The sequence below is a fragment of the Anabrus simplex genome, chromosome 5 (assembly GCF_040414725.1).
Source record: "Anabrus simplex isolate iqAnaSimp1 chromosome 5, ASM4041472v1, whole genome shotgun sequence".
NCBI lineage: Eukaryota > Metazoa > Arthropoda > Insecta > Orthoptera > Tettigoniidae > Anabrus > Anabrus simplex.
Genome location: NC_090269.1, coordinates 279,598,040 through 279,624,184, shown reverse-complemented (window position 1 = coordinate 279,624,184; position 26,145 = coordinate 279,598,040). Strand labels below are relative to the sequence as shown.

Sequence of the window (26,145 nt, the reverse complement as noted above, 5' to 3'; positions counted from 1 at the left end):
ATAGTAACAAGGAAACATACTTTTTTAATTTTCCGTAATTTCTGTCTGTATGTATGTACGTACGTACACGCATCACGAGAAAATGGCTGAAGAGAATTTCACACAAATCAGTATGTAAAGTCGGAACAAGTCACTACAATCTAGGCCATAAATAATTTTATTCACGCTGAGTCATATGGTAGTTTAGAGGTAGGCCTAAAACTTAATTCTAAAATATTTATGTTATCAGCGGTCGTATCGATAAATACTACATAACTAAAGTTATATAGTATTAAATTTCTGATCATTTAAGTCATACTTTTTTACTGTACCACTATGGTCACAGAGAGATTCATGAATTTGGATTTTTGTTACTAAGCCCATTTCAGCACATAGTCACGACAAAATGGGTAAAAAGAATTTAATGAAAATCGGTGTAAAGTCTGAGAATAAGGAACTACAGTCTACACTATAAATAATTTTATAAGACACCCAAAGATCACAGAGTCGAAAGAAAACTAAATGTGAAGGCCTACAATATAGAAAGCTCATAAAATTGATCAACAACATTACATTGTTTTTTGGTGATGTGCTTTGTGTCTTCTGTTGCCACACATCTCCAATAGATAGGATTGCTGCTGCATACCGAGTATTCTTTTTAATTTGCTTTATGTCGCACCGACACAGATAGGTCTTATGGCGACAATAGGATAGGAAAGGGCTAGGAGTGTGAAGGAAGCAGCCTTGGCCTCATTTAAGATACAGCCGATCGCACCGAGTGTAACAGCCTGCCTGAATATTGGCGAGAAGTAGCTGGGGAGTTAGATAATTTTCTTCTTTAGCATGCCAGCCCTCTGATTCATAAATATTGGCAGTAAAGATCCCCAAAAAAGGCAATCTCTATGACTGCAATAACTGGCGAGGAATTGCCCTTCTGTCTGTACTTGGTAAAGTTTTCTGTATCGTTCTACTCAGGTGTTTGGAAAAAGTAGCTGATAAACCGTTACGTGTGGAACAGGCTGAAAGTTATGTGAACGAATCGTATCCACAAAATTTCATTGTAATTTTTGTCTCAAATGGAGAATAATTGCTTTTGCGCAAATCAACAGTAAAATTAGTTGGTAAATTGATAAATACCATAATTACAAGAGAAATACAGATACCTAGCTATTGCAACTATTTCGCTGTAGACATGACTCTTCTGTGGCATTCCGCTTCATCGTGCCATATTTGGGTTCCTTCCTGAGGTCCAAGGCTAGCACCGACAAGTGGAAGTGCTATATCTGTCAATTCTCAATATCTTTGTCTGTCACGACTAGCACGGGACCAATAATTATATTGAGTTAGCAGCGCCGAATGGGAGTGCTTTGTCTGAATTCTCTGTGTCTTTTCCGTAGTGACATGGCAAAGCCTCAAATGGGAAAATGGAGGTAAAAATTATATGGTAAATAAAACAAAAATGATTTTTGTTGGAAAATAGCATGATCTCTGGACCAATAATTATATTAATGAACTAGCTGATGTACCCGTGCTTCGCTACGGAATTCTACATTGTATACAGAATTGTAGGTTAGGTAGAGTACACGTTGTGAGCAAGACTGTATTAAATTGCATAGCTTGCCTACCATCAGTCACAGTTAAGTTGGGGAATTGCATCATTAAGGCAGACACTCACTCTCCATCTGCCCTTCTTACATCTTCAGAAAGACTGTTTTAGTGGTTTTCTCAACTGAAATGAACATAGGTCATTACAATGACGTCAGTAGAAATGGCGCGGGTAAAGGCAGTGATTTCACATGAAATACTTGATCAAATGAAAAACCACACATTTTCTCACTTTTAACGAACAGTACTATGCTGCCAATCTAATAGTCCAAAGTTCCAGAATGACCAGGCCGCAGACAGCCATGATCCGTGAACATTCTTAGTCTTTTTTCGTGGGGGGGAGGTGTCGAATAGTGGAGTGTCCCAGTGCAAAAACTATGCCCTTTTACCAATCTTTCCTAGGAGTACCCAATGAGTCGGAAAATCTCAATTCACTACACTGGCGGCGGAAAAATCTGACTTGGCAGTTTTTTCTCCAAGCACCGACCTCGATAGCTGCTGTCGCTTAAGTGTGGCCAGTATCCAGTATTCAGGAGATAGTGGGTTCCAACCCCACTGTCAGCAGCCCTGAAGATGGTTTTCCGTGGTTTCCCATTTTCACACCAAGCAAATGCTGGGGCTGTACCTTAATTAAGGCCACGACCGCCTCCTTCCCACTCCCAGCTCTTTCCTGTCCCATCATCGCAATAAGACTTATCTGTAACGGTACGACGTAAAGCAACTTGCAAAGAAAAAGAAAAAAATCCTTCAAGCCAGAGGAGAAACCCCCTCTTCGCTGCTAATTTTGAATAAAATGAATGTAGAATTTAATACAACTGAAGAGGAAAAAGCTCTTTTTAAGAAACGGCTCTTTTCAGGGTTGAATTTTGAGTTATTTAGTAAATTGTGATGCTGTAATTTGGAATATGCCTAAATTTAATTCTAGACCAGGTCATAATACTACTGCTAAGTGAGCCTCTGCCTTAAGAGTGCACACTGCTCATTCAAAACAGCGCATCAGAGTAGGAATCGAATAGCTGGAATACTATGATGAACCACTGAGTTACGTAACAGCAGTACAGTATCAGAAAATGTATGAACCAGAGGAATGGCATACTAAAGAAGAAAGTTTTCTAACTCCCCAGCTATTTCCCGTCAATATTCAGTCAGGCTGTTATACTCGGCATGCATCAGTAATCCCATCTATAGGAGTTGAGCGGCAGCATAAGAGACAAAGAACATCACCACAAACAGTGATCAATGTAATGTTATTGTTGATCAATGTTATGTGCTTTCAATATCGTAGGCCTTACACATTTAGTTTTCTTCCAACTCTGAAATACGACTCTTATCATAGTCGGTACGGTAAAATTTAATAAAACATGAATGGTTGGAAATTGTATTCTCTATAAGTTAACTTTTGTTATGTAGTAATTTTCGAGAGGACCAATAACATAGGTATTTAAAAAATAATTTTTAGGCGCCTTCCCCTAAACTACAATTTCATACAAGGCGAATACAGTTGTTTTATAACTTAGACTGTAGTTTCTTATTCCCCGACTCTATATATGACTTTCATTAAATTTTCTTGACCCATTTTCTCGTGGCTCGGCGTTGATATGGACTTGGCAACAAAAGTACAAATTCATGAATATCTGTGTTATCAAAGCCGGTACGGTAACAATGTACGACATAAATGATCGGAAATTTAATTCTGTATAACTTAAGTTATGTAGTACGCATTGATAGGACCACTAATAATATAAATATTTGAGAATTAAATTTTAGGCCTTCCCCAAAACTACCATTTCTCTCAGCGTGAGTAAAATGATTTATAGCCTAGCTTGAAGTGGCTCATCCCCCGACTTCACATACCGATTTCATTAAATTCTCTTCAGCCATTTTCTTGTGATGCGTGTACATACATGCATACAGACAGAAATTACGGAAAAGTAAAAAGTGCATATCCTTGTTACTATGGACATGACCGATAGGGAAATACCATTCTTTTCAAATTCTAAGCAATGTACAGACAAAATTCTTATTTTATATATATAGATGAGTGATGGGCACAAGTCAACAACTCGGTCCACCAAATAACATCAAGCAAAGCAGTTCGAAGAACTTAAGTGAGTAAAGATTTCACACACTAAAGTGTTAGATGAACGAAAGACATACTGAAGTGCTGTCACTTTGTAGAATTCATAATTGTAATGTAGCAATGTATGTACAGTATGCATTTCTCTACTAATAATGGTATTCATAGATTTACCGCTAATTTCACTTTTAATTTGCGTAAAAGTAATTGTAGGACAAAAATTATAATGAAATTTCAGTGATACCTTGTACAATTCGTTCACTTACCCTAGGCTGGGTTTTGCCATGGTCGCCCATTCCCGAACAAATTCTTTCGGTGCGTAACTCTATTGATCAGTGTATTAAGTTCCGGAAACCAGTTACTTTCAGTTTTATCAGTTTCATGAAATGTTTTGATAGCAAAGATCAGGACTTGTGAAACATTGTAAGAAATTATGGTATCCTAGGTAGGTTTATAAACTTCTTCAAAATCCTGTATCATAACAGAAGCTGTTTTGCAAGGGCCGATGGTTGAACAGCGAGCTTCATCATCGATACAGGTGTCAGTGATGTATTTATCACCCTTTTTTCTCTTGACTATAGATTTTGTTATGCAAAAGGCGCTGAATTGACTAAACTCTGCGGAATCTAATGGACTGATCTCATGCACCTCACTGACCTCAACTTTGCTGATGATGTCGCATTGATGGTGGAATCCAGCTTATACTTTCAGCTTATACACCAATTTGACTATGCATTAGTGTTGATAAAATAAACAGCAAATGTTTATTGGTAATCATTGTATTACCATCGATCACAATTAACAGCTGCCAGTTGAACAAGTGAAACAATCCACCTACCTCGGTAGTGTCTTTTCGGAAGGTGGCAGCGTAGATGTCCGCTACTGAATTGGCAAAGCCTCTGCAGTCCTTCAGCACTTGCAACACATCTGATTCACTTCAACGGTCGACAGGGAGACAAAACTCAAACTTCATAAAACCCTAGTCATGCCAAGAGTGATCTATGCCAGTGAAACATGGGAAATTATAGCGCAGACAACACAGAAACTCAACGTATTCCACCAACGTTGTCTCTGCAAAATTTTGGGTGTCACTTGGTGTAACAGTCGCCAATGAGGAAATTTTGCGACAGAGTGGCTGCAGGAAATTGCAATATATTGTTGCGGAACGTTGCATATGTCTGGTTGGCCATATTCTTTGCTTGAACGCTATACAATGGGAGCCTCCAGAGGGCAGATAAAAGCCAGCAGACCACACAAAATATGGTGTGAAGGAATCGATGATTTTCATGCCTGTTCAGGTTTTATTTTTAAAAATTAATCTTCCAGTTTCTGCCAGTCTCAAAATAACTTCTCGCTAACTGAAAACTCGCACTCCGCAGCTCTATTCCTGTGTTATTCTGTGTAGTATCACTATCAGCTTGAATCCTTGAATCGTACCTGTTTTCTTAACCTGCTCTCACAATCTTCTTTCAGGTCTTCCACTGGATCCTGTGTCTTCTACTTTCATTTCTAATACTTTTCTTGCTGTTCTCCTTTTCCCATTCTCCGCAGGTGTCATGATATGTTCTTGAATAACAGACAAGTAACTGTTGATGACATGGCAAACCAGTACATTCAGCATCGATCAACAGGTGAAGGAAGCGGTGCATACGTGGCTGTTCTATCCTCTCACCCTTTTGTTTATTCTGAGTCTCTATCTTAAATCAGGATTGCTTCTTGTTTTTGCCAGCATACTTCATGGGAACTTCATTTTGCTTGCCTGAATTTTGCTTTCCTGAGCCTTGGTGATCACCCTTGTTTCTGCTTCAGATGTCAGGATTTGTACTAAGTAGCTTTTGAAACTAATTCTTTGTATTCCACTGGCACATCATTACAGTAAAACGTTAATTTGAAGTCATTGAATTAATCGCCACAACTCATGTACACATCGTGTGCACCAGCAATTGTTTAACAATCCAGTTACCTGTACTACATGACCTCCAACGGCCTTCAAAAATTCTGCTAGGATCTGGTCTATACCGGCAGTCTTATTGTTCTTCAGAGCATTCATTGTGTGCCTGACTGAAACGTTTTTAATCATGCTCAACAAAACACTGGTATCGGTAGTGTTGAAGTCTTGGGCCACATATGGAACTGGTTGGTTCAAAGTCTCCTTAATACGCTGCACCCGTCTCACCTCCTGCTCTTCTATGGCATGAAGAATTTTGCCATCCTTTTGACACGAGAGTAGAGGCCTTAAACCCAGCAATTTTCTGCATATAGACCAAGCAATTTTTGATTAGGTGTAATAAGTGTGGGATGATAGTTGTTCTGTGACCTACGAGATGGTACAAATGAAGGACGCGAAGTGGCTGAGCGTAATGGCATTATGGAGAATAAATTTAAGGTGTAATCGTCGTCGAGTTAGGGTATTTGTGCGGCAATACAACCTGTCTACGCAGAAGGCCAACTGTAAGGTGCCATCAGATTGTATGGAGAAAGTTGTTGCCTTCCACTGCTTTACCCTATGTCAGTACCAGGAAAAATTTTATCTTTTATCCCAAATTGGCAATACTGATCAGATGCCAGTTTAGTTTAACATGCCTTGCTGTAGGAATATCACAAGAAGAGGTGCTCAGATAATTCCATTAAAATCAACGTGCAACAAGACCCTATGCTGTACACTAATTACACTAACGTTTGTCATTACACAGGTGGAAGAAAGCTACAGTCATATATATGGTTTTTGAAAGAAGAACTATGCTGAAGGGTATTAACATTTTAAAGGAAAAACTATGCTGAAGGGTATTAAATTCTCTCGAGAAAGGAGTGTGTTTGCAACCCAAAGGACGTGAACCCGATGGTGGACAGGGTAAACAAAAGTACAGTACAACCTCGTTAATTCCAAGTCGTTGGGAAGCAAAAATCAGACTTCGAATTACGTGATCTTGAATTAACCGCCAACACGTTCTTCGGAAACGCCAACCCCTACGGAGTCACAATATATTCTAAGACCCACTACTGCATGCAATTAACCTTGATTCAGAGTTTAAAGCTCTCAAACGTCATTGAAAAAAAAACTATTTCCAAAATGTATCCAACAAGATGCATTTACAGTATTCAAATAATGCACTTGGATAACTCACCGGCAAACATAACCTCACGCAATAAAATCGAAACAAAGAAAACACGATTCAAGGACGAGGAGAAATCTATACTGACTCCCCTGTGCGAGTGATTTATTCATTGGATTACTGTACTGTATGCATTTTAGATGCCGTGTGCTTGCACAGAAAGTACCTGGTGCCCTTCAAACAACGCAGCTTATTGAACTTTCCTATGACGTGGGGAGAAATTCCCCCGCTTCCGTCCACATTACAACAGTACAGTGACTATACTGGTACAATTTCCCGCCATAGCACTTCTAAGACTCATTAATGCATGCAACCACCTTGATACTTGGTTTGAAATTTTCAAATGCCATGGAAAACACTATTTCAGAAATTTATCCAACAAGGTGCATTTACATTATTTATATAATGCACTTGTGTAAAACAATGACAAACAAACTCACGCAACGAAAGGAAGAAAAAAACTATTCAAAGACGAGGAAAAATTATGCTGGCTCCCCTGTGCAAATTATTTATCTTTTGGATTACAGTGGGACCTCGATTATCCGTTCCCGGAAAATACGTTTTCCCGGAATATGCGTTCAAATTACGTGGTCCCGCGAGCATCGTAATTAAATCACGTTGTAAAAGTCCCGCATAATCCGTTCCTCGAAGAAACGATTTCCCGGATCAACCGTCCAGAAATTCCAGTCCCATCAACGCTAAATCCTCGATCAATCGTTTTTTAATAAACTGTATCTCACGAAAGGACGGCTATGGCATATTTATGGATCTTGGCGTTAACGCCCCGTCATTGCGATAATTAAAGCAAGTACTGTAACCGGTACTGGAAAAGCGATCGGCGGTGAACTTGCATAAGGGACCATCTTAGCATCGCATTCGGATGATATTGTTTAGAGCGGCGCATTTCGATAGCTCTGCTTGAAGGCGGAACGAGTTTCGCCAAATATTCGCACTTATAAAACGTCCATATTATGTCCAGGGTTAGATGTTTATATTTTTACATTTTTTCAATCGTACTGCCGAACAGGTTTTCGGCACTTTGCTCAGGGCACTGTACAGTAACTGGGCTTTCAGGCAAGAATCGAAACTGTTCCTTCCTAACACAAATTCAGTATTTTTGATATTATCGTACATGATAATGTTAGCGAGACCAGAACAGATGTTGCACCTTACATTAAAAAAGAAAGTCATGGGAGGTCTTTGGGCTTTCAGGCAAGAATCGAAACTGTTCCTTCCTAACACAAATTCAGTATTTTTGATATTATCGTACATGATAATGTTAGCGAGACCAGAACAGATGTTGCACCTTACATTAAAAAAGAGAATCATGGGAGGTCTTGGGATTGCCTATTAACTGTTTAGGTCCTAATGTAAGACTGGGAATTTTACGTTTTCGTGTCAAAATACCAAAAACCGCAGTCGTTTTATTTGCGCACGTTAAATTTAAATGGTTGGTACCATTTCCAACTCGTACTGACATGTGCAGCGAGCGCGCTTTCCAGATGACCTCAAGGTCACGAATAACCGTAATTTCTGAAGTTTTGGTGATATTTCTTTTATCTTTCCAATTTGATTGAATTTATGACAGGCAGAATTGAATATAATGCATTCGAGAACTTTTAAGAATAGATACATTCGAAACCATGTTTTCGAGTTCAACATAACCTTTAAAAGTCAATGTAGGCCTAATTTGCGCAGTACGCGATTTCCAGAAACTGACTACGAACAGTATACCCGTATACCGGAGAACAAATTACAATGAAAGATTAAGAAATGAAGGGATTTCGCCATCATTTTGGGTGCTTTTGTATCTAATGTGCTTCATTTTATTAGATGAGAGAATTAAAAACTACTTGTGGTAGATTGTCGTTTGGCTTGGCGTTATTAGATTTTTCGAAGAGTTTGGCTAGCGTAATCAAAGTTGCTGAACTGAAAGAAGTTTTCACAGGAAACTGACGAAGATTCCCCTGTAAAACTGAATATAAAGTATAGAGATTTTGAACTCGCGTACCGGTAATTAATGCAGTTTCACGGTCTGACATGCCTGCCTCTCATTCAGAGGGCCCGGGTTCGATTGCGACCAAGTCAGGCAATTTTACCTGGATATAAGTCTGGTTCCAGGTACACTCAGCCTACGTGATTACCTTTAATTGTGGAGCTATCTAATATTGAGATGGCGACCCCGATCTAGAGAGCCCGGAATATCGGCCGAGAGGATTCGTCGCACTGACCGTGCACACCTCGTAATCTGCAGGCCTTCGGGCTGAGCAGCGGTCACTTGGCAGGCAAAGTCCCACTGGGGCTGTAGTTTGGTTTGGTTTAGGAGTTTTTGTAAGATTATAATTATACATATTTCATTTTTGTGATGTTTAGCCAAATTGTTGATGGTTTTCATTCATTCCCGGATTTTCCGTTTTCCTGTGTTGTACGTTTTATTTTCATGGTCCCTCGAAAAACGGAGAATCGAGGTTTCACTGTACTGTACTGTCTGCATTTTTAGATGCCTTGTACTGGCATGGAAAAGTGCCCGACACCCTTCAAAAATCGTGGCTTTTCGAACTTTCCTATGACAGGGGAAGGAAGTTCGTGTGCCTGTGCACTGCACAGCACATTTCCCGGCTGGCAATTCTCTCCTTTAACACCGTAAGTCCATTTGGCCTCAGCGATTAATAAAGTATAACAAACAATGCAGTTTAATAGGCACTGACAATACTGTACAGTGCACGCAAATATATTATAGGCTATAAACCACGCTTTTTCGCCAACTGTCGACATCACCAGTGTTCGCGGATTCTACCTCTCCGGTCTCCGCACACTGCCTGCTACGAACATGATTGTGGCGTTCCTTAAAATGCCCAATACAAAATAATTAAGATTCCACTCGAACATACCAGATATGAAGCACACTGTAGACACGCCAAAGTAGGTGAAAGTGAGCAAAGTTACCCCTTCATGTTCCGGAAGACACGTTCTTTCATGACGCGGAGAAATTTTGAATTTAAATTACTCTGTAAAATCCTAGTTTTTTTTTTTTTTTTTTCAAAATGTAAAGGCAGTTTCGAATTAAGAGTCTGAATTTCAGTGAGGAGACCGACATTGTTCTTCGAATTACGAATTATCCCTATTTCAAATTAAATGATTTAAATAAGAAGCAAAACCGTACCTCATGTTTCCGGGAGCGGGAGCTGCTTCGAATTAGGCGAAATTTTGAATTAATTGATTTTGAATTATCAAGGTTCTACTGTATGGGGGTAGATGATCAGGAGCATTGCTGAAACAGCCAGCTATGTAGGGGAGGATCGGGAGGTATCGGACGGCGGCTAGTGTCGGACAATCGCAGATCTTTTTTTTTAAGCAGCATGTGGCAGAACCTTTTTAGTTCCTCACAGGTCCGCCTGCATGTTTGAAGGGTGGGTACATCCTATTCAGTTGAAAGGCAGGGTCGTTTATGAGTGCTGGTGTATTTTTGTCCTTTGTGTGATTTTCGGCCAGCACGGATTTATTTTTACCAAGAAGTAGCAGCAACAAGGATAAGTTGCATTGAACTTTAAGTACATTAACAGAAACAGTATTCCTTACTCTGTAATATCGTGGGTTTAGAATCAGTTTCTTTTCGAACGTTCTCGTTCAGTTCCTGTTGTTTCTTAAGGGAGTCATTCAGGCGGTATCGGACACGAAACTGGCGTGCGGTACCGGATATCATAGGTTGCAATTCCGTCCAGGTTACTGATAGTACTATCCTTTGTTTAGGTTAACATGGAGAAGACACGAGGATAATGGGAAGAAAGCAATATGATATTAGCTGTGAATAGTGTCAGGGACAATAGAATTGGTGTTAGAGAGACCATGATATTCATCTGTTCCAGAAAAGCACGTTAGGTGATAGAATGAAAGCTCTTGATGCTGGTAAAGAGATTCCAATAAAAGCGTATACGGCGAACAGCGAGACTTATCAGAGAACATTCTCAGATGAAGAAGAGAAAGACCTGTACATGCATATCATGACCCTAGAGAGCCAGCTCATGTCACTCAACAAAACAGAATTTTTAAAACTTGTGTATCAGTTTACTGAAGAATTGAGAGCTTAACATAGGTTTAATAAAACTAAAATGATGGCAGGAAAGGTCTTTTTTATTATTCTATGAAGAGGCACCAGGACCTCCGTTTAAGGACGGCCGAGTCTACAAGCTTGCAGCGAGCAGTAGGCTTCAACAAGGAGCAAGTGGACAATTTTTTTGATAAATTAAATGATCTTACGACTAAATATTTGCTTTGTCCACCAAGAATCTTCAACGCTGATGAGTGTGATATTTGCAGAATGGCTAAACGTTAATTTGTTTGTATTTTGAATGTGAAAAAATCTCTTTGTTAAAAAGATTGACCGTCCGATACCACCCTCCATTTTTCAAACCTACGGAAGTGTAATAACCTCATAATTTGTTAATATTGTCCGTGTTTTTAATTGCGATTTAATATATTCTAGTGAATACGTTAATATAAGAATATACTGTAGATGCTTATAAAATGCTTTACACAATATTTTTCGTATTCCATTAAAAAATGATGGCAGAAAAGAAACTGCCCGATACCTCCCGACATTCCGCTATATCCTGGGCAGTTTCCAAGCTTATCCCATGACTTAAGTGAAGGAGCACAACATGTGATTATCAGATATGCTAACTTTCAAGAACGGCAATTAGTAATGCAGCCGGCAGGGCACGAGGGGGGGTAGAGGAGGGGGGTCGCGTGGCAGAATTTTTTTTTTTTTTTTTTTTCGAGATCTCACTAACTAGCACATCATTGAAAAATCAATGAACAACATACAATTCTACCAGATGTAACATATTCAAAGTCTGGCATATAAACAGTGTATGATTCTTACCTGCTAGAGTAACATGTGATCTGCAGTACATATCTGAGTGGAGGTTGAAGGATCAATTTTTTCATTGGGTAATTACTGCAGTTGCCCACGTAGCAGCTTGTAATTCCTGTTTGATAAAGGTACACTGGTGACATGCTTTACCTTTTGATATCATCTGAATCCTCTGCATTAACACAGCACTTAACAGTTCGGTGTCCATATTAGCACGAAATTCAGTCTTGTTCTTCCTCAAGAAACTAAAAACTCTTTCCGCTGGAGCATTGGTATAGGCTACTAGAAGAACAGCCATCAGCAGCTTACTCAGTGAAGGGTACTTTCTTATTCCTGAGGCATCACTCAACATCGAGATTTCAAACCAAGTCTGTTGGCCCTTTCATCCTTGTCATAAGGCAATCCATCAAATTGGAAACGACTAAACTCTGTTTCCAAAGAATCAATTTCTTCTGATGACAGAATTTTAGGAAACCGGTTAATCATAAATCCTATTGCTAAAAAATTCTTAGATTTCCTCTGGAAAACATCAGCAGCTTCATCAGGCTCAAGAAACTTATCCCTAATGGGCCATTTGTTGACAGTGTACTCAATGTTTTTGTATAGAACAGTCTGGAATAAAACTTTTTCAATGTAGTTTTGCCTAGAGAAACTGCCCTTATTAAAGCCCTTCTGTTTGCCCCCAATTACCAATTCACTGCCATTTTTCTGAAACATTTTTAGCAGAACTGAATTTCAAATCAAGCAATTTACTATGGGACTCTGGAACAGAGGATGTTCTCACAAAACAAACAATAAGACCTCTGAAAAATCCATTTAACTTTGAATGAATTTATGAATAAGTGGTGTCTCTTGTTGGAGGAATACATTTAAGGACGTAAAAAGTGGAAGAACAGAGCTGAGAAACAAAAGGTAAAGCTTAGTAGATGGATTTTCAAATATTCTGAGTTGGCCTTGTCAGAATATGATTCACAGAAGAGAATTTTCCAAGGGTTCCACTAATCAAAGATCGTTCATACAGACTGTAGAAAAGATAACCATCTGGTAGAAACATAATTCAAAACTTTGTGACACTTATCACCAAAGACTTCACGACATACTTTTAAAGCAATTTGCCTCTTTGAACTCTTCAGCAAATAGTAATAAACGTCAATAAAAATGGTTCAATATTAACATTTCTCACAAGAACACTGCACCATTTTTGAGCAGGTAAGTGCACACGATTACAAGTAGAGCCTTGCACACGAATAATAGGATTTTCTTTACAAATAAAGGAGGTTTACCCTTACATGAAACAAACCATCAACATGCATATTTTCAACTGAGGAAAGGGCACGAAGTCTGGAGCGTCTGAAGAAGTACTGGGAGGATCGCAAAGCCCGAACAATCCCTTCAAAGAGACCTGAACGATTGACTGACTAAAGTGATCCTATGTGGTCATAGAAGAAGAGGAAGAAGAGGAAGAAGAAGAGAGCACACACATTCGGAGACACCACTCATAGGACTTGCATTATCACATGCTAAACCTACGAAGTTATCCCACGCAATCCCCCTCTTGTTCCGTTCATCATCCACAATACTGAATATTAGTTTGTCTGTAATGTTAGATTCCAGAATTGTAAGAATTTTCGTTGAAATTTGCGTACATTCCCCATACAAAAGCATCACAACTAATTCATTCATTAATATTGTTACTGCCATCTGTTGCCAGAGCAACCTTTACCTCAACTGTAGAAGCCAAAGTTATAACTAGAGCTCCCATTTTTAATCTTGCATAACCGTACTTTTAAACTATTTTCAAATCGGGAAATATTTTCTTGAACAAACGTCCCGCATGGTCACTGCATGCTAAAGGCAAGTTGTGTTCAACAAGAAAAATTGTAAACAATAACTCTGCATTTGTTACAGAGATTACATCTTCCCAGCATTTAGCAAAAATTGTTAAATTCTTGTTTGTGTCCCTCAACTTAACTGTATCCGTATGTATTTTGCTAGCCACGTGTTTATGACAGTTGTCTCGTCCACCACGCGCAACTGACAACACTTTTCTGCCAAAACAGAAACAACTGAACTCATATTTGCATGGAAGACTGATCATGTGACGAACAAAGAAAACAACTCCGCAAGATATAGCACTTCACAGGTGGCTATTTTTCCAGTACTGGAAGCACACACTGTGTTTGGCACGTGAAAACTAAATATTCTTAAATGAGGGACAGGAAACTGAATGGGCTGTAGTATAAATGATTACTGAGAAATCCAAAAGGAAATATTATGAGAATTCGAGTTTTAATGACATTCCTTGTGTATCCTTTTGAAAACTTCATACACTTACATTTCAAAATCAACAAAAAATCGTAATTTGTGGTGTGATTTGTAAAGGCGTAATTATGATGGGTAATTAATTCGTAATTATTACGATTTAATCGTAATAATTGGTTTGACATCCATTCTGCAGCTCCTGAACATGTGTGCCCATAAGCTATTTAAAGACAAATATATCTGCTCTATAAAAAATTGGCGATTGGTGGAAATCACTAACTGATGCCCATCAAGAAGAAAAAATGGCCAACACTGGAACTTGTGCTCATAGGTGATACAAAGTTGAGAACTTATTCCTCTCGAAAGAGTGGCAAAAAATTTCAAAAACATGGGAATTTCCCAACACACCGGATAGAAGTTAAGACGATGCACTGCGGCAGAATGGCGACAAATATGGTGATATCTAACTGCATTCGACTGGCAGCGAGGATAGTGGGTGTATGTAACATTTTCCGATGTATACAACACACCTCAGAATAAAAACTTTTTTATCAAAAAAATTTAAGTAAAAGAATGGCTATAATTTAAAAATAAAAATACTGCAATAGGTTTTAAGCCGTGCAAACCTGCAAAATCCATGCCAGTCCCATCTGTATCTTTTACCCCATCTCACATCAATGTTACCAATTACTTCTGTTTCTTCCTCTTTTTCATCCCTCATATGACAATGTTTAAAAAAAATTTAAAATATCTTCACTTCCTTCAAGGACATTACTGATGCCACACTTTGGAAAAGATTTAATAACAATTTGTTCATTCATCCTGCAAACCTGATTCCGCACACCTGTGCGAAGGCAAGGAATTTCAGAGCCCCTTTCGCATCACTGATGAACACTGGTATCCATATGTTGAATTCTTACCATGTACATGATACTCCCACTGTGCTTCTTTGAATGTTAAATGTAATGACATAAAAAATTGACTACTTAAGTCTTAAATGAAACCTAATATCTTATGAATGAAGTCTGCACAAACTTGCAAGTAACACACTATATGGAAGTACCAATCCAAATACCTGAGCTAATTCGTAGTAGCCTGCCGAGCAGGCTAGGGATAAAAGGCTCTCCCCCTCCTCCGTTGTCTCGTGTACACTTCTACCTTCCGTTAGTAACTTCCTCACCGTCCCAACGTCACCGTCCGTACAAGCCTCAACTAAAGACCTGTAACCAGATATAAAGAATTTCTGTCAGGATCTTTTCTGCAAAAATTACTGGCCACATATAGCTATTTAGACACTTTTGTCATACCTCGTTTCCGTCTGGGGTCTTGGATTTTCACTACGCATTCGAGTGAGTGCTGCAGCAGCCTCGTCTAAAGCACAAGATACACTGGAAGTCAAGCGGCGGAGAACTTCAGGATCGGCAAGGTGTTTACCATCACCCGTTGACAACTTCCCAATTCCTGAAACATTTACATAAGGTTTAGTTTGCAGTGACATTCATACTGCCATACTGCACGTGAAAATGAAAATTAGCAGTAAAATAAAATCTATTAATAACTTCAGGAAGAGAGACAGCAGTTCAGGAAGTCTTATGGAGCACAACTTATAACAGTTCAAAAACATTAGGGGAACATGTTTGTAACGTCTGGCATGTAAACATTAATTTGGTAGATGGGGTTCCAAAGATCGTACAGCATACCTTGAGACCTTAGCTACTCAGGCTATGTCAAATTAAAGTTGCACTCCATCTGTAGGCGTAGCCATGCATTAAACGGTCAGGTGACCCCTCAAACAAAGTGAATAGCGTTGTGTCCGTGTGTCGTGAGGTACACAGACTACTGCGCTCATTTGAGCACATACGTCAACCGGCACATCCCACGAGACATCTCAACAAGGTTCAAGTCGCAAGGGCAGTCACTCTGATCCAGGAAGGATGGACCTTTCGTCGTGTTGCTGTGGATCTCAATGTCCCTCCGTCAGTTATTCAACGCTTGTGGACTCTCTTCAATGAGACAGGCCAGTTCACAAAGAGGGTTGGACAAGGTCGTGGACGCATGACAGCCCCAATGATGACCAATATCTATCTGTGTACTGCGGCGTCGTTCAGCAACTGCCAGAGAACTGCAACAAGACCTCAAGGAGGGTCACTGGAGTCACGGTGTCTAACCACACTGTAAGGAACAGGTTAAGAGAAGTGACCTTACGACCCAGACGTCGTGTTCGAGTACCCCATTTAACGGAGCGACATCGCGCAGCTCGCCTTCGGTTTGCCCGCACCAACTCGACTGGCAACTTCGCCAATGGAGACCTGTGTTGCTCACAGACGAGTCCAGATTTTCCTTGACAAGTGATAGATGTCAATGTGTATGGAGACGCCGTGGTGAGCAGTACATGCCAAATGTTGTTCAGGAAGGCGACCGATTCCCACAAGGTTCTGTGATGATGTGGGGTGGCATCAGTATTGATGGCCGTACGGATATTATCACTGTCCATGGTATACTTACCGTTGCTGGGTACATTGAGCAGATACTGCTACAGCATGTGTTGGTTGCTGCATACGGTGTTGGCCCTGAATTCGTACTCGTGCACCACAATGCCAGGGCTCATGTAGCACGCTTCACCAGAGCTGTCTTGCGAGAACTGGACATTCAAGAGATGGAATGGCCAGCAGTGAGTCACAACCTTAATTCCATCAAGCATGTATGGGATAGGCTTGACAGAAGTGTTCGTGGGCATCGTATTCCACCACAAGACTCTCCAAGACCTCAGAACAGGCTCTCTTTGAAGAATGTGACATGATGCCACAACATAACCTCCATCGACTTATACGGAGCATGCCACATAGGTGCCAAGCTGTGATAAATACTCATGGAGGACATGCACCATACTGAAGCTCTCTATGACCAAAATCAACCTGGGAAGACTGTTATAACTTTGTTTTTGCCCCTATTTGGACATTTCTGTTTGTGTTCTGAAATTGAGCACAAATCCATCAATGTTCTCTTGTATACTTCCACGGTAAAGAATAAAGGGTTAGTTGGTAATATACCTAGGTGTGAGGAACTGTTTTGTGGAGCATGGCATACGTTCAAAAACATGTTCCCTTAATTTTTTGAACTGTGTATAAAGAAGCTGTCCTCAATTTTACGTAACATGTAGTTGACACACCACAAGACCAAAAAGATAGTAAATTTCATACTAAAGTATACAAAATACAAAAGTACAAATGTACATATTCCTGCATGAAATCGGCCAGGTGTTCGTGAGGCAAAATGGGAGAACTCCCTAACTTGCAATGAGTACAGATGGTTGCAGCACAGTTAGTTGACTGTCTTGCGAGAAGTTTCAGCCTTGCAGATTTTTTCCATGTTAATAATTTTTATTAATTTCCACTATTTCTGGTTAGTCATTACTGTGTTCTAAGTGAATGCAGTAGAATACTATTAAACATGGAGGTGGCCCTACAATGGAGAGACCACAATTTCATGGTATAATGTTGGTTTTATTCCACAGTAACTGTAAAAAAAAAAATATATATGGCCAAACGTTGTGTCCTATAGTATTGATTATCAAATGGTACAGATGTTCCCTAATAAGAATGCAGTCTTTCAAGATGACAATGCTCCAATTAACACATATAGCTCACCTCAGGTCTAATTTTACAAACAAATGGATAGATTTTAAGAAACACCTCCTTTGGCCCAACCAATCACCTAACTTGAACATTATCTAGCATCTGTGGTCCTTTTTACAGCCAAGAATCGAGTGCAGATTTCCTTCTCCATCACTGCTGACAGAATTGAATACCGCACAGCAGGACAAATGGTAAAAAATTCCAATGGAAACTTGTTTTGCTGGTAGCTTTACGTTGCACTGACACAGATAGGTCTTATGGCGACGATGCGAGAGGAAAGGCCTGGGAGTGGAAAGGAAGCAGTCATGGCCTTAAAATACAGCACCAGCATTTGCCTGGAGTGAAAATTGGAAACCACGGAAAACCATCTTCAGGGCTGATGACAATGGGATTCGAACCCACTATCTCCCGGATGCAAACTCACAGCATGCGCCCCTAACCGCATGGCCAACTCACCCGGTCCACCGGAAACATTTCAAAAACTGTATGCATCCACTTAGCAATGATTATACCTCTACAGCAGGCTAATGTTAATCCAATGCCATATTAATCATGTTCATTCAGGTGTTTCCATTATTTTTAGTATCTTCTGTACAATGGACTCACAAATAAGAAAAGAGAAGAAAGGAGAATAAAGCGTGCATACAAACTATAAACATATTCAATAATTTTCCAACAGAAAAAACTACCAATAATACCAGGTGGATGGAACAGAGCTATAAACTTTTAATCCAAGTTTAACGAGGTGAATGAGAAGTGCGGAGGATGACAGCACCTGAGAAAATTGCCTGTGGCCCTAAATGGAGGGGACAACAAAACATGAAACACTGAAATAATATACCACGGATAAACAAGGAATAAAAAGGAAAATATTTAAGAAGAAAATGCATGCTGGGAGAGAGCAACCACAAAGATTAAGTAGTTTTAGCTGAGAGATATACAGAAAGCACAGCCACTAAGTGATGTCATGACATGACATCACGGACATGCAGAAGAATGACAACACCCCAGATTAAATGTGGACAGATTCCAGAGGTACTGTACCAGCAGGGCAAGGCATCACCTTTGAGTTTCTAACAGCAGATTGAAAATTCACAGGTAACTCACTATTTGGTCTCATCTGTTTTTGTGCATTTCGGAAACTTTAAACATAAGCTTGCCGATTACTTTTAATGGGCGTTTCCCATGCCTCAGGTTGAAAGAGGACTACGGGTCAAATATGGCAGTTTATTTTAAATGTGCTTGTCTCAATGACTTTCTCTCTGAAGAGTAAAAATAAAAACCAAGAAACGAACGAGTTAACTTCTCCATCAGCACCAACCAAACTTCCCTCGTGGGTCTTAGTTCAAGAGCAACTACTACAATCAGTCATACCCAAATGGAAAAGTTCCCATTAAAAAAAAAAAAAGCAAAGACCGAGCAAGTTGGCTGTGTGGTTAGGGGTGCACAGGTGTGAGCTTGCATTTGGGAGACAGTGGGTTCGAACCTCACAGTCAGTAGCCCTGAATATGGTTTTCCATGGTTTCTCATTTTCACACCAGGCAAATGCTGGGGCTGTACCTTAAGGCCATGGCTGCTTCCTTCCCACTCCTAGCCCTTTCCTATCCCATCGTCGCCGTAAGTCCTTTCTGTGTCTCTGTGACGTAAAGCAACTTGTAAAAAAAAAAAAAAAATACAAAAGATACATCTGATGAAAGTCCAGACCTACATTCCTTCTGAGCACAGGGATTTCTTCACAGAAACCTTTTCGTGGACAACTGAACATGAAAATGACGCAGTAAGAGCATTGAAAAAAGAGCAGTTTGAATAAAAATATTGACGTTTATGATATTTGTTTGCTTGTCCAGTTTGTTCTATACAGTAAGAAGCAACAGTGATATCATATTATTAGTTTTTACTTGCTGAACGTAAATCTCAGACGTCTTTTCAGGAGATTGTGGCAGAAGAGAAAGTATGTTCTGAAGTACTAAAGTGTGAGGCTGAATAATAAGTTATGTATTACTTAGAATAATTATCATATGGAATTCCATAAAATTAATTTAAGTTAATTCTAACTCAATTTCTCAAGTTAAAGGTTGTATTTTATTTTAAGAATGTATGTAGGTAAAGTTTACTATTAAATAAAAACTGGATGTTTACTTCAAGGTAAAAATTTGTTTGATATAACATCACTTTATAACTTACCACTTAGATAAAAATATGATAATGCATACATTGAACTTAGTCTTCACACAGTTTTTTTAGTTTCTCAAAAGGTTACTCAATGTCACATACACCCCTTTAAAAAAATTGATTCAAATAAACAGCAAAACCTGGTTTTGGATATAAATGTCAAACAGGCACTGAAGAGGAAAATGACTGGGCTTAAAGCATGGTGAGAACAGAAAGACAACCAGAACAAACAAGATCTAATGGCAGAATATAAGGCCGTCAGAAAGCATGCCACGAGAGTCGTCGCAATAGTTAAAAGTGAAGTGCAACAAGGCCTCTACGAGGACTTGGAGACAACAGAAGGTATGCAGCAGATCCAAAAGTTCGCTGCTCAGCATGAAAGACAATCCAGCAATATCGCCGCTACCACGTATTGTATGCTAACGATGATTGGGGAACGTAAATGACCAGCAGTCAACCAATTAACAACTGCTGGAAGAAGAAATTTAAGAGTAGCTAAATGAGGTGTTTCCATGGGACAAAGCAGCTTCACAGTATCCATTTGAGGGGTTTGTGCCTGAATCACCCGTTCTAATATTTCTGTAGCTGTGTCAAAATGAAGAAATGGCAAAATTGGTTGGCCCTAATTACACCAGCTGAAATATGGGAAGTCCTAGGTGCCAAAGTAAATGGCTGGTTGATGAAAATATTGTAGATCCTCACTGGATTCCCAATGCCAGAACAGTTCTATCGAAGCTTCCTTGTGCTCATCTGTAAGCAAAAGGGTGATGTTTGAGAATGTGAGAATTACGGAAGCTTTGAACTCACTTCACATGTTGATGTCTGTGTATATCAGGGGTCAGCAATAAGCCCAGCACTGTACAACACCACTGTCAAGTGTCTGATGGAGGAACTGATGACAGATTTCCCATGGACCATACTTTCTTATTATGGGTTCATAATAGGTTGAATATAATACTTTCTTACATTTCTACAGGACATCTTGGTTCTACAAAATACCCCTTACACTCGGGTAGAAGCTGTTTGCTTGTTGTATTCTTTTTCCAATTTCCTCGGTTATCTTTCCATCTTCTGTGATCACAGTTCCCAAGTACTTGAAACGTTTAACCACTTCCAGAATTTTACCATTCAGTTTTATCTTTCTTCTGCCTTCCCCTTGTCATCACTATTGTTTTACTTTTCTCTGTGCTTACTTTCATCCCAAATAAAGAAGTATCGACCAAATTTCATGATCCTAGTAAGAACTTCTTATTGACTTCTCTCCCTTGTAACGCAGAGTTTGCGATGAGTGAAGTTCTTTTCATATACCACTTTGATCGGTGTTATAAATCTGTATACGTTCCATGGTATTCATTAAGGACATTACCTCTTTGTGAAACACATCACATTGTTCCTTCCAGGCTTTAGTGGTTACACATTTTGTTATTGCCCATGAACCAAGATGGTGTGTCTGCAACCCATCAATGGATAGATCCAGTGAATTGAGTGAGTCCTATTTCTCGAGCCTTTTCCAAACCCCAAGCACGAATATCCCTGTCATGAACATTAGCGCCTAGAAGAGTTCTCTCCACCCTGAACTTTTCAGCTACATAATCGTCATGCAGGGGAAGTTTACAGCGCTGGCCTAGCTCCCCTTATTCCACTATGTGACGTAAATATTGTAGATGATGTACGCCTTGCACCATAAAATATCATTTCTGTACTGTATTGAAGCTTAATCGTTTGGTTTTCCCAGAATCTTGGAACGAAATTATCTCCTTTGCCTTTTCAAAAGATCCAGCACCCCCACCTCTTCCTCTCCGGTAAGCTTGGCAGATACGCAAACAACCAGCTTCCATCACTTTTTATTAACGACTCTTCCTCACAGTCAGGTTCTGGATCGTTCATAATATTTTCACAATCGGATAAGTCTACCTCTGCGTATTCATATTCGTCAATATAGTCTATTGTATTTTCTTGATTATATTATTACCATTGTTTACCACTGTTTCGTCTATTACATTGATTATGAATGCAGCTGCATTTCTCTCACCATAATTTCTCTGGATCGTTTGTGCTTGTAATGGCTAACAATTATACTCACTATATTGGCAGGATTCACACTATTACGATGACTGACTCCCTACGAAATTGGAAACACCACAAACAGAAGAAACTTTATGAAGGGTCGAAGCAGATACAACACAGACGGAGGTCTCTTATTATACTAGCTTCCTTACTCGTATGCGGAATGTCTGTCTAGTTCCCCTAGTCTGGTGACCTTGGACACGGCACGACGTGTTGACCATAGCATACACGTAAAATAACTAAAGTAGCTAGAGAAAACGTTTACGGTGTCTAAAGTTACTAAAGCCACAATATCTTGTTAGATAGGGTCTACTTTGAGCGGAATAGTGAATCTTTGTAACTTACAGTGTAATTGGCGATGGCACTTAAGTTATACTGTGTTGTAATCAGCACCTCAAACATATTCAAACAAACCACAAATCACCTGCAATTGCAATCGCAAGTTGTGCTAACTCCCTTGTGAGAGGAACATAATTTCGGAATCGTCGTCAATATTGAAACACTTCCCACTTAGAAACTTCTTTGGGTGGAGGGAGAGACAGTAGTTACTAGGTACTGTTCAAACACAAACACTTGCCCAGACTTCGACCACACTCCCTACTAGTGTTGGCTACCGAGTGCATGATTCGAAGCAGTGTATCAATTCATTCAAGTGTCCAAGTAAATCGATTCGCAAGAACGGCGAGCTCATGGCACACAATTCAGCTGACTCACAGCAGACAGTCCTGAATGGGAGACTCAAGGATCAGTGAGAGACAACAGACACGTGGTTCATTATCGGCACACTGGACATTAATAATATCAATCAACATCTGTATCACTCTGGACATTGGCGGGGAGCCAAACTTCTGCTTCAGCGAGACATGCAGAGCCATAGCACACTGAAAGAATTATACACAATCGCAGATCAGCGAGACACAATACACACACGACACACTACCGATACACTGGCGGGGAGCTGAACTTCCGTTGCAGCTAGACATACAGAACCATAGCACACTGAAAGAATCGTGCGCTATAACGGACTCTCTCTCTCAGCTCATTTGAAAACAATACCCACTTGCATTCACTCTCCTCTCTTACAGGGAGGTTTATATAGGTGGATTTATTTGCAGTGTTAAAAAGGTAGTCAAAACATAATTGTAAAGTAGCTAGTAATTAGGTGGGCTATTAAGTTATACTATTTATTAGTTTAATGAATCTTAGCATTATAATTTAGTTGACATTTGACAATTCTAGCCTACCCTATGACAGTCATGCTCATGACCACCCAAAATTACCTGCTTTATATAGGGAGGAACAGCTCAGGATTCTCTCAGTCTGTATGTCACATCATTGCACAAGACTGCAATCATCGAATCATGAAGCCTACTGATACAATAACTTAAACAGTATGCTGAATCAGAAAACCAGTGGGCTACTGTACATCTCGGGTAGCCTATATAAAATATGACGATTTAAAAAAACCTCTGATAGCAAAATACATATTTTCAAAGATGACAGTGAATTGGACGTGCAGTTAGGATCGTGTAGCTATGCGCTTGCATTCAGGGATGGTGGGTGCGAATCCTACGGTCTGCAGCCGTTAAGATGGTTAACCGTGGTTTCCCCATTTTCACACGAGGCAAATGATGGGACTGTACCTTAATTAAAGCCATCGCTGCTACCTTCCTAATCCAAGAACTTTCCCATCCTGCGTTGCCGGAAACGCAGAGTGACTAGCTTTCTTTTTTCTAATGAAGATGACAAAACTTTTGTCATTAGTCGCCAACTGCATTCCTGAATAGGTAGGCCAATACAAGACTTTTCACCCAATCTGGCAACCATAATTCAGGCCTGCACCCATTGAGCGTGTTCATGTACCACACGTGAGCAATGCAGGAGCTGCTAATGGTACGAACTACTGCAGAAGATTGCTGTTGGTGGGAACTTCTGAAGGGAATTTGCATGTTTCAAAATTGATACCGTTTACTTGCATTTAATACTAAGGACAGTTCATGAATTTCAGTGAGCGAAGTGTATATCTTTCCACCTGTGAATTTCGTACGAGTATCATGGCAAATTTAAGAAGTCCGGTGTGGGATTATTTCATACGATCAGGGAATTATAAAGTGCAATATTTGTTCATCAATACTTTCAATTAAAGGTTCGTCGACTACTAATATGAACAGACATTTGCGGCTCAAACATCTTGCTACAAACCCAAATGAAAGTTGTTTAAAGCAACTGAATAGAGCTGGAGATTATCATGAACGACTTACTGGAGCAGAGTGTATTGTGGCTTCTACGTCTGCTGCCAGTTCCCTTGTTCCAACTCATCAAGAGCGTATTGTGGCTTCAACCTCTACACTGAACCCAACACAGACCAAAATTACCAGGTATGCAACAAAACCTGTCAATTCACACAAACGTAAACAAACCTGATGTGCAAATGTTACAAGTTGCTTTACGTCGCACCAACATAGAGCTTACGGCGATGATGGGACAGAAAAGGGCTAGGTGTGGGAAGGAAGCGGCCGTGGCCTTAATTAAGGTACAGCCCCAACATTTGCCTGGTGTGAAAATGGGAAACCATGGAAAACAATCTTCACGACTACCGACAGTGGGGTTCGAACCCACTATCTCCCGAATGCTGGATACTTGCCGCACTTAAGCGACTGCAGCTATCGAACTCGGTGTGCAAATGTTCAAGGTAAGAGATACAGAATACCTTCCATTCAGCTTACTTGCGTGAAAACAATTCAGAGAATTATTCAATATGATCATTCGTAATTATGAACTTCCTACAGAAAAAACCTTTCTCATTCCATGCTAAATGCCAGGTATGATGAAACAGCTGATAAAATCTACTCCACTCTCTCAGAGGAGGCCCCATGAATTTGTATAACCATAGTTGTTCATCCGTGAAGAATGAAAACTATCTTGCCATCACAGTACATTTTATAGATGAACACTCCATACTGCAATCTTTCTTATTGTCGTGCAGTAAATTTCGTGGCAATCATTCTTCAGAGAACATAGCATCTGAACTTAAGAGAATCGTGACAGAATGGGGTATAAGCAAGAAAATTGAAGCCTGTGTAACCGATAATGCAAGCAATATAGTCAAGGCAGTACGCATGGGTCAGTAGGGGTATGTACCATGCTTCGCACATTCCCTTAATTTAACTATACAATCAAAGCCTTGAAACAATTCTAGAAATATGGAACAAAGTGAAAGCAAACATTGAATTTGTTCATCAAAGCTCAAAAGTAAAAGAGCCCTTTCAAAGGACACTTCTTTCTTCTTCTTTTCTAGCCAATTTCAATCCACTGCTGGATATAGGCCTCTTCCATATGCTTTCATTGTCTTTGGATTGAGCCACGGAGAACCAGTGTGTTCCAACCAACGGCTTTATGTCATCGAGCCATCTCTTCTGGGGTCTTCCAATGCCGCTCTTGTGTTCCTATGGTCTCCAGTGAACAATCCTTCAGGTCCACCTGTTGTCTTGTCGAGCACACTAGTCAGAGTGAAACCTGATTTACTTCAGAAAATCACAGACGACTAGTATGTAACAGAAAAATCTTGTGAGATACTACAGTGTTTTGAAAAAGTCACCAAGGAGATGAGCAGTGAAAAGAAACCATATCGAAAATAGGCTTGTTAATATTTGGTTTGTTGGATCACTGCAACAAATTTCAAAACAAGCCGTTTAAAAGTGAAAAGTTGACAGCCATGGTTACTTCTGAAATAAAATGGAAATTGTATGGTAAATACGCTAGTTTGCAACTTTTGAGGGAAGCAACATTCCTTGATCCACAAATCAAGCAGTATGAATTTCAATCACAAACCAAAGATGCTATAATTTATGAATGCTCCATAACAGAACTTCTAGGAAATATGGAGCAACAGATTCAAGTTCGAAACCACTAAGCGAGGCTCCCACTTCTAGCTGCTCGACTTCTGTCCGAAAAAAAATGTAATACTATTGTCGAAACAGAGCTTCAAGATGACATAAAAGCAGCGAGCACCTGGTAAATATTTGCGGATGCCACAACTTCCAAGAGTGGTGGATCAACTTAAATGCTGGCAGGAACACAGACCTCTCTTCCCTAGACTCTTCCAGATTATGAAACTGAGATCATGCATCATGGCCACTTCTGTTCCATGCGAGCATGTGTTCTCTAAGGAGGGACAGATCACAACGGAGACACGTGGTCATCTAACCAGTGAAAAAGTGCCCAAGATAATGTTTTTAAATGTCAATCTGAAATAATGCCCGATGTTTTGAGAACTGTGAACAACTACAAGTTAGTGTAGGCTATAAGATTTCAGTTATGTATTATTATTATATTATTATTATTATATTATTATTATTATTA

At 39.7% G+C, this 26,145-nt stretch overlaps 1 protein-coding gene across 6 annotated transcripts in view; it reads right to left on the bottom strand.

The window, feature by feature from the left end:
- The window catches only part of LOC136873986 (ankyrin repeat domain-containing protein 17), a 918,230-nt gene that overhangs the window by 665,709 nt on the left and 226,376 nt on the right, over window positions 1-26,145 (bottom strand). For all 6 annotated transcript variants that reach the window (XM_067147404.2, XM_067147402.2, XM_068227616.1 and 3 more), the window contains 2 exons: window positions 15,217-15,370; window positions 14,985-15,129 (listed from right to left, as the gene is read on the bottom strand). In XM_067147404.2, coding sequence (XP_067003505.2) covers window positions 14,985-15,129; window positions 15,217-15,370 — 299 coding nt within the window. The remainder of the gene's footprint in view (window positions 1-14,984; window positions 15,130-15,216; window positions 15,371-26,145) is intronic.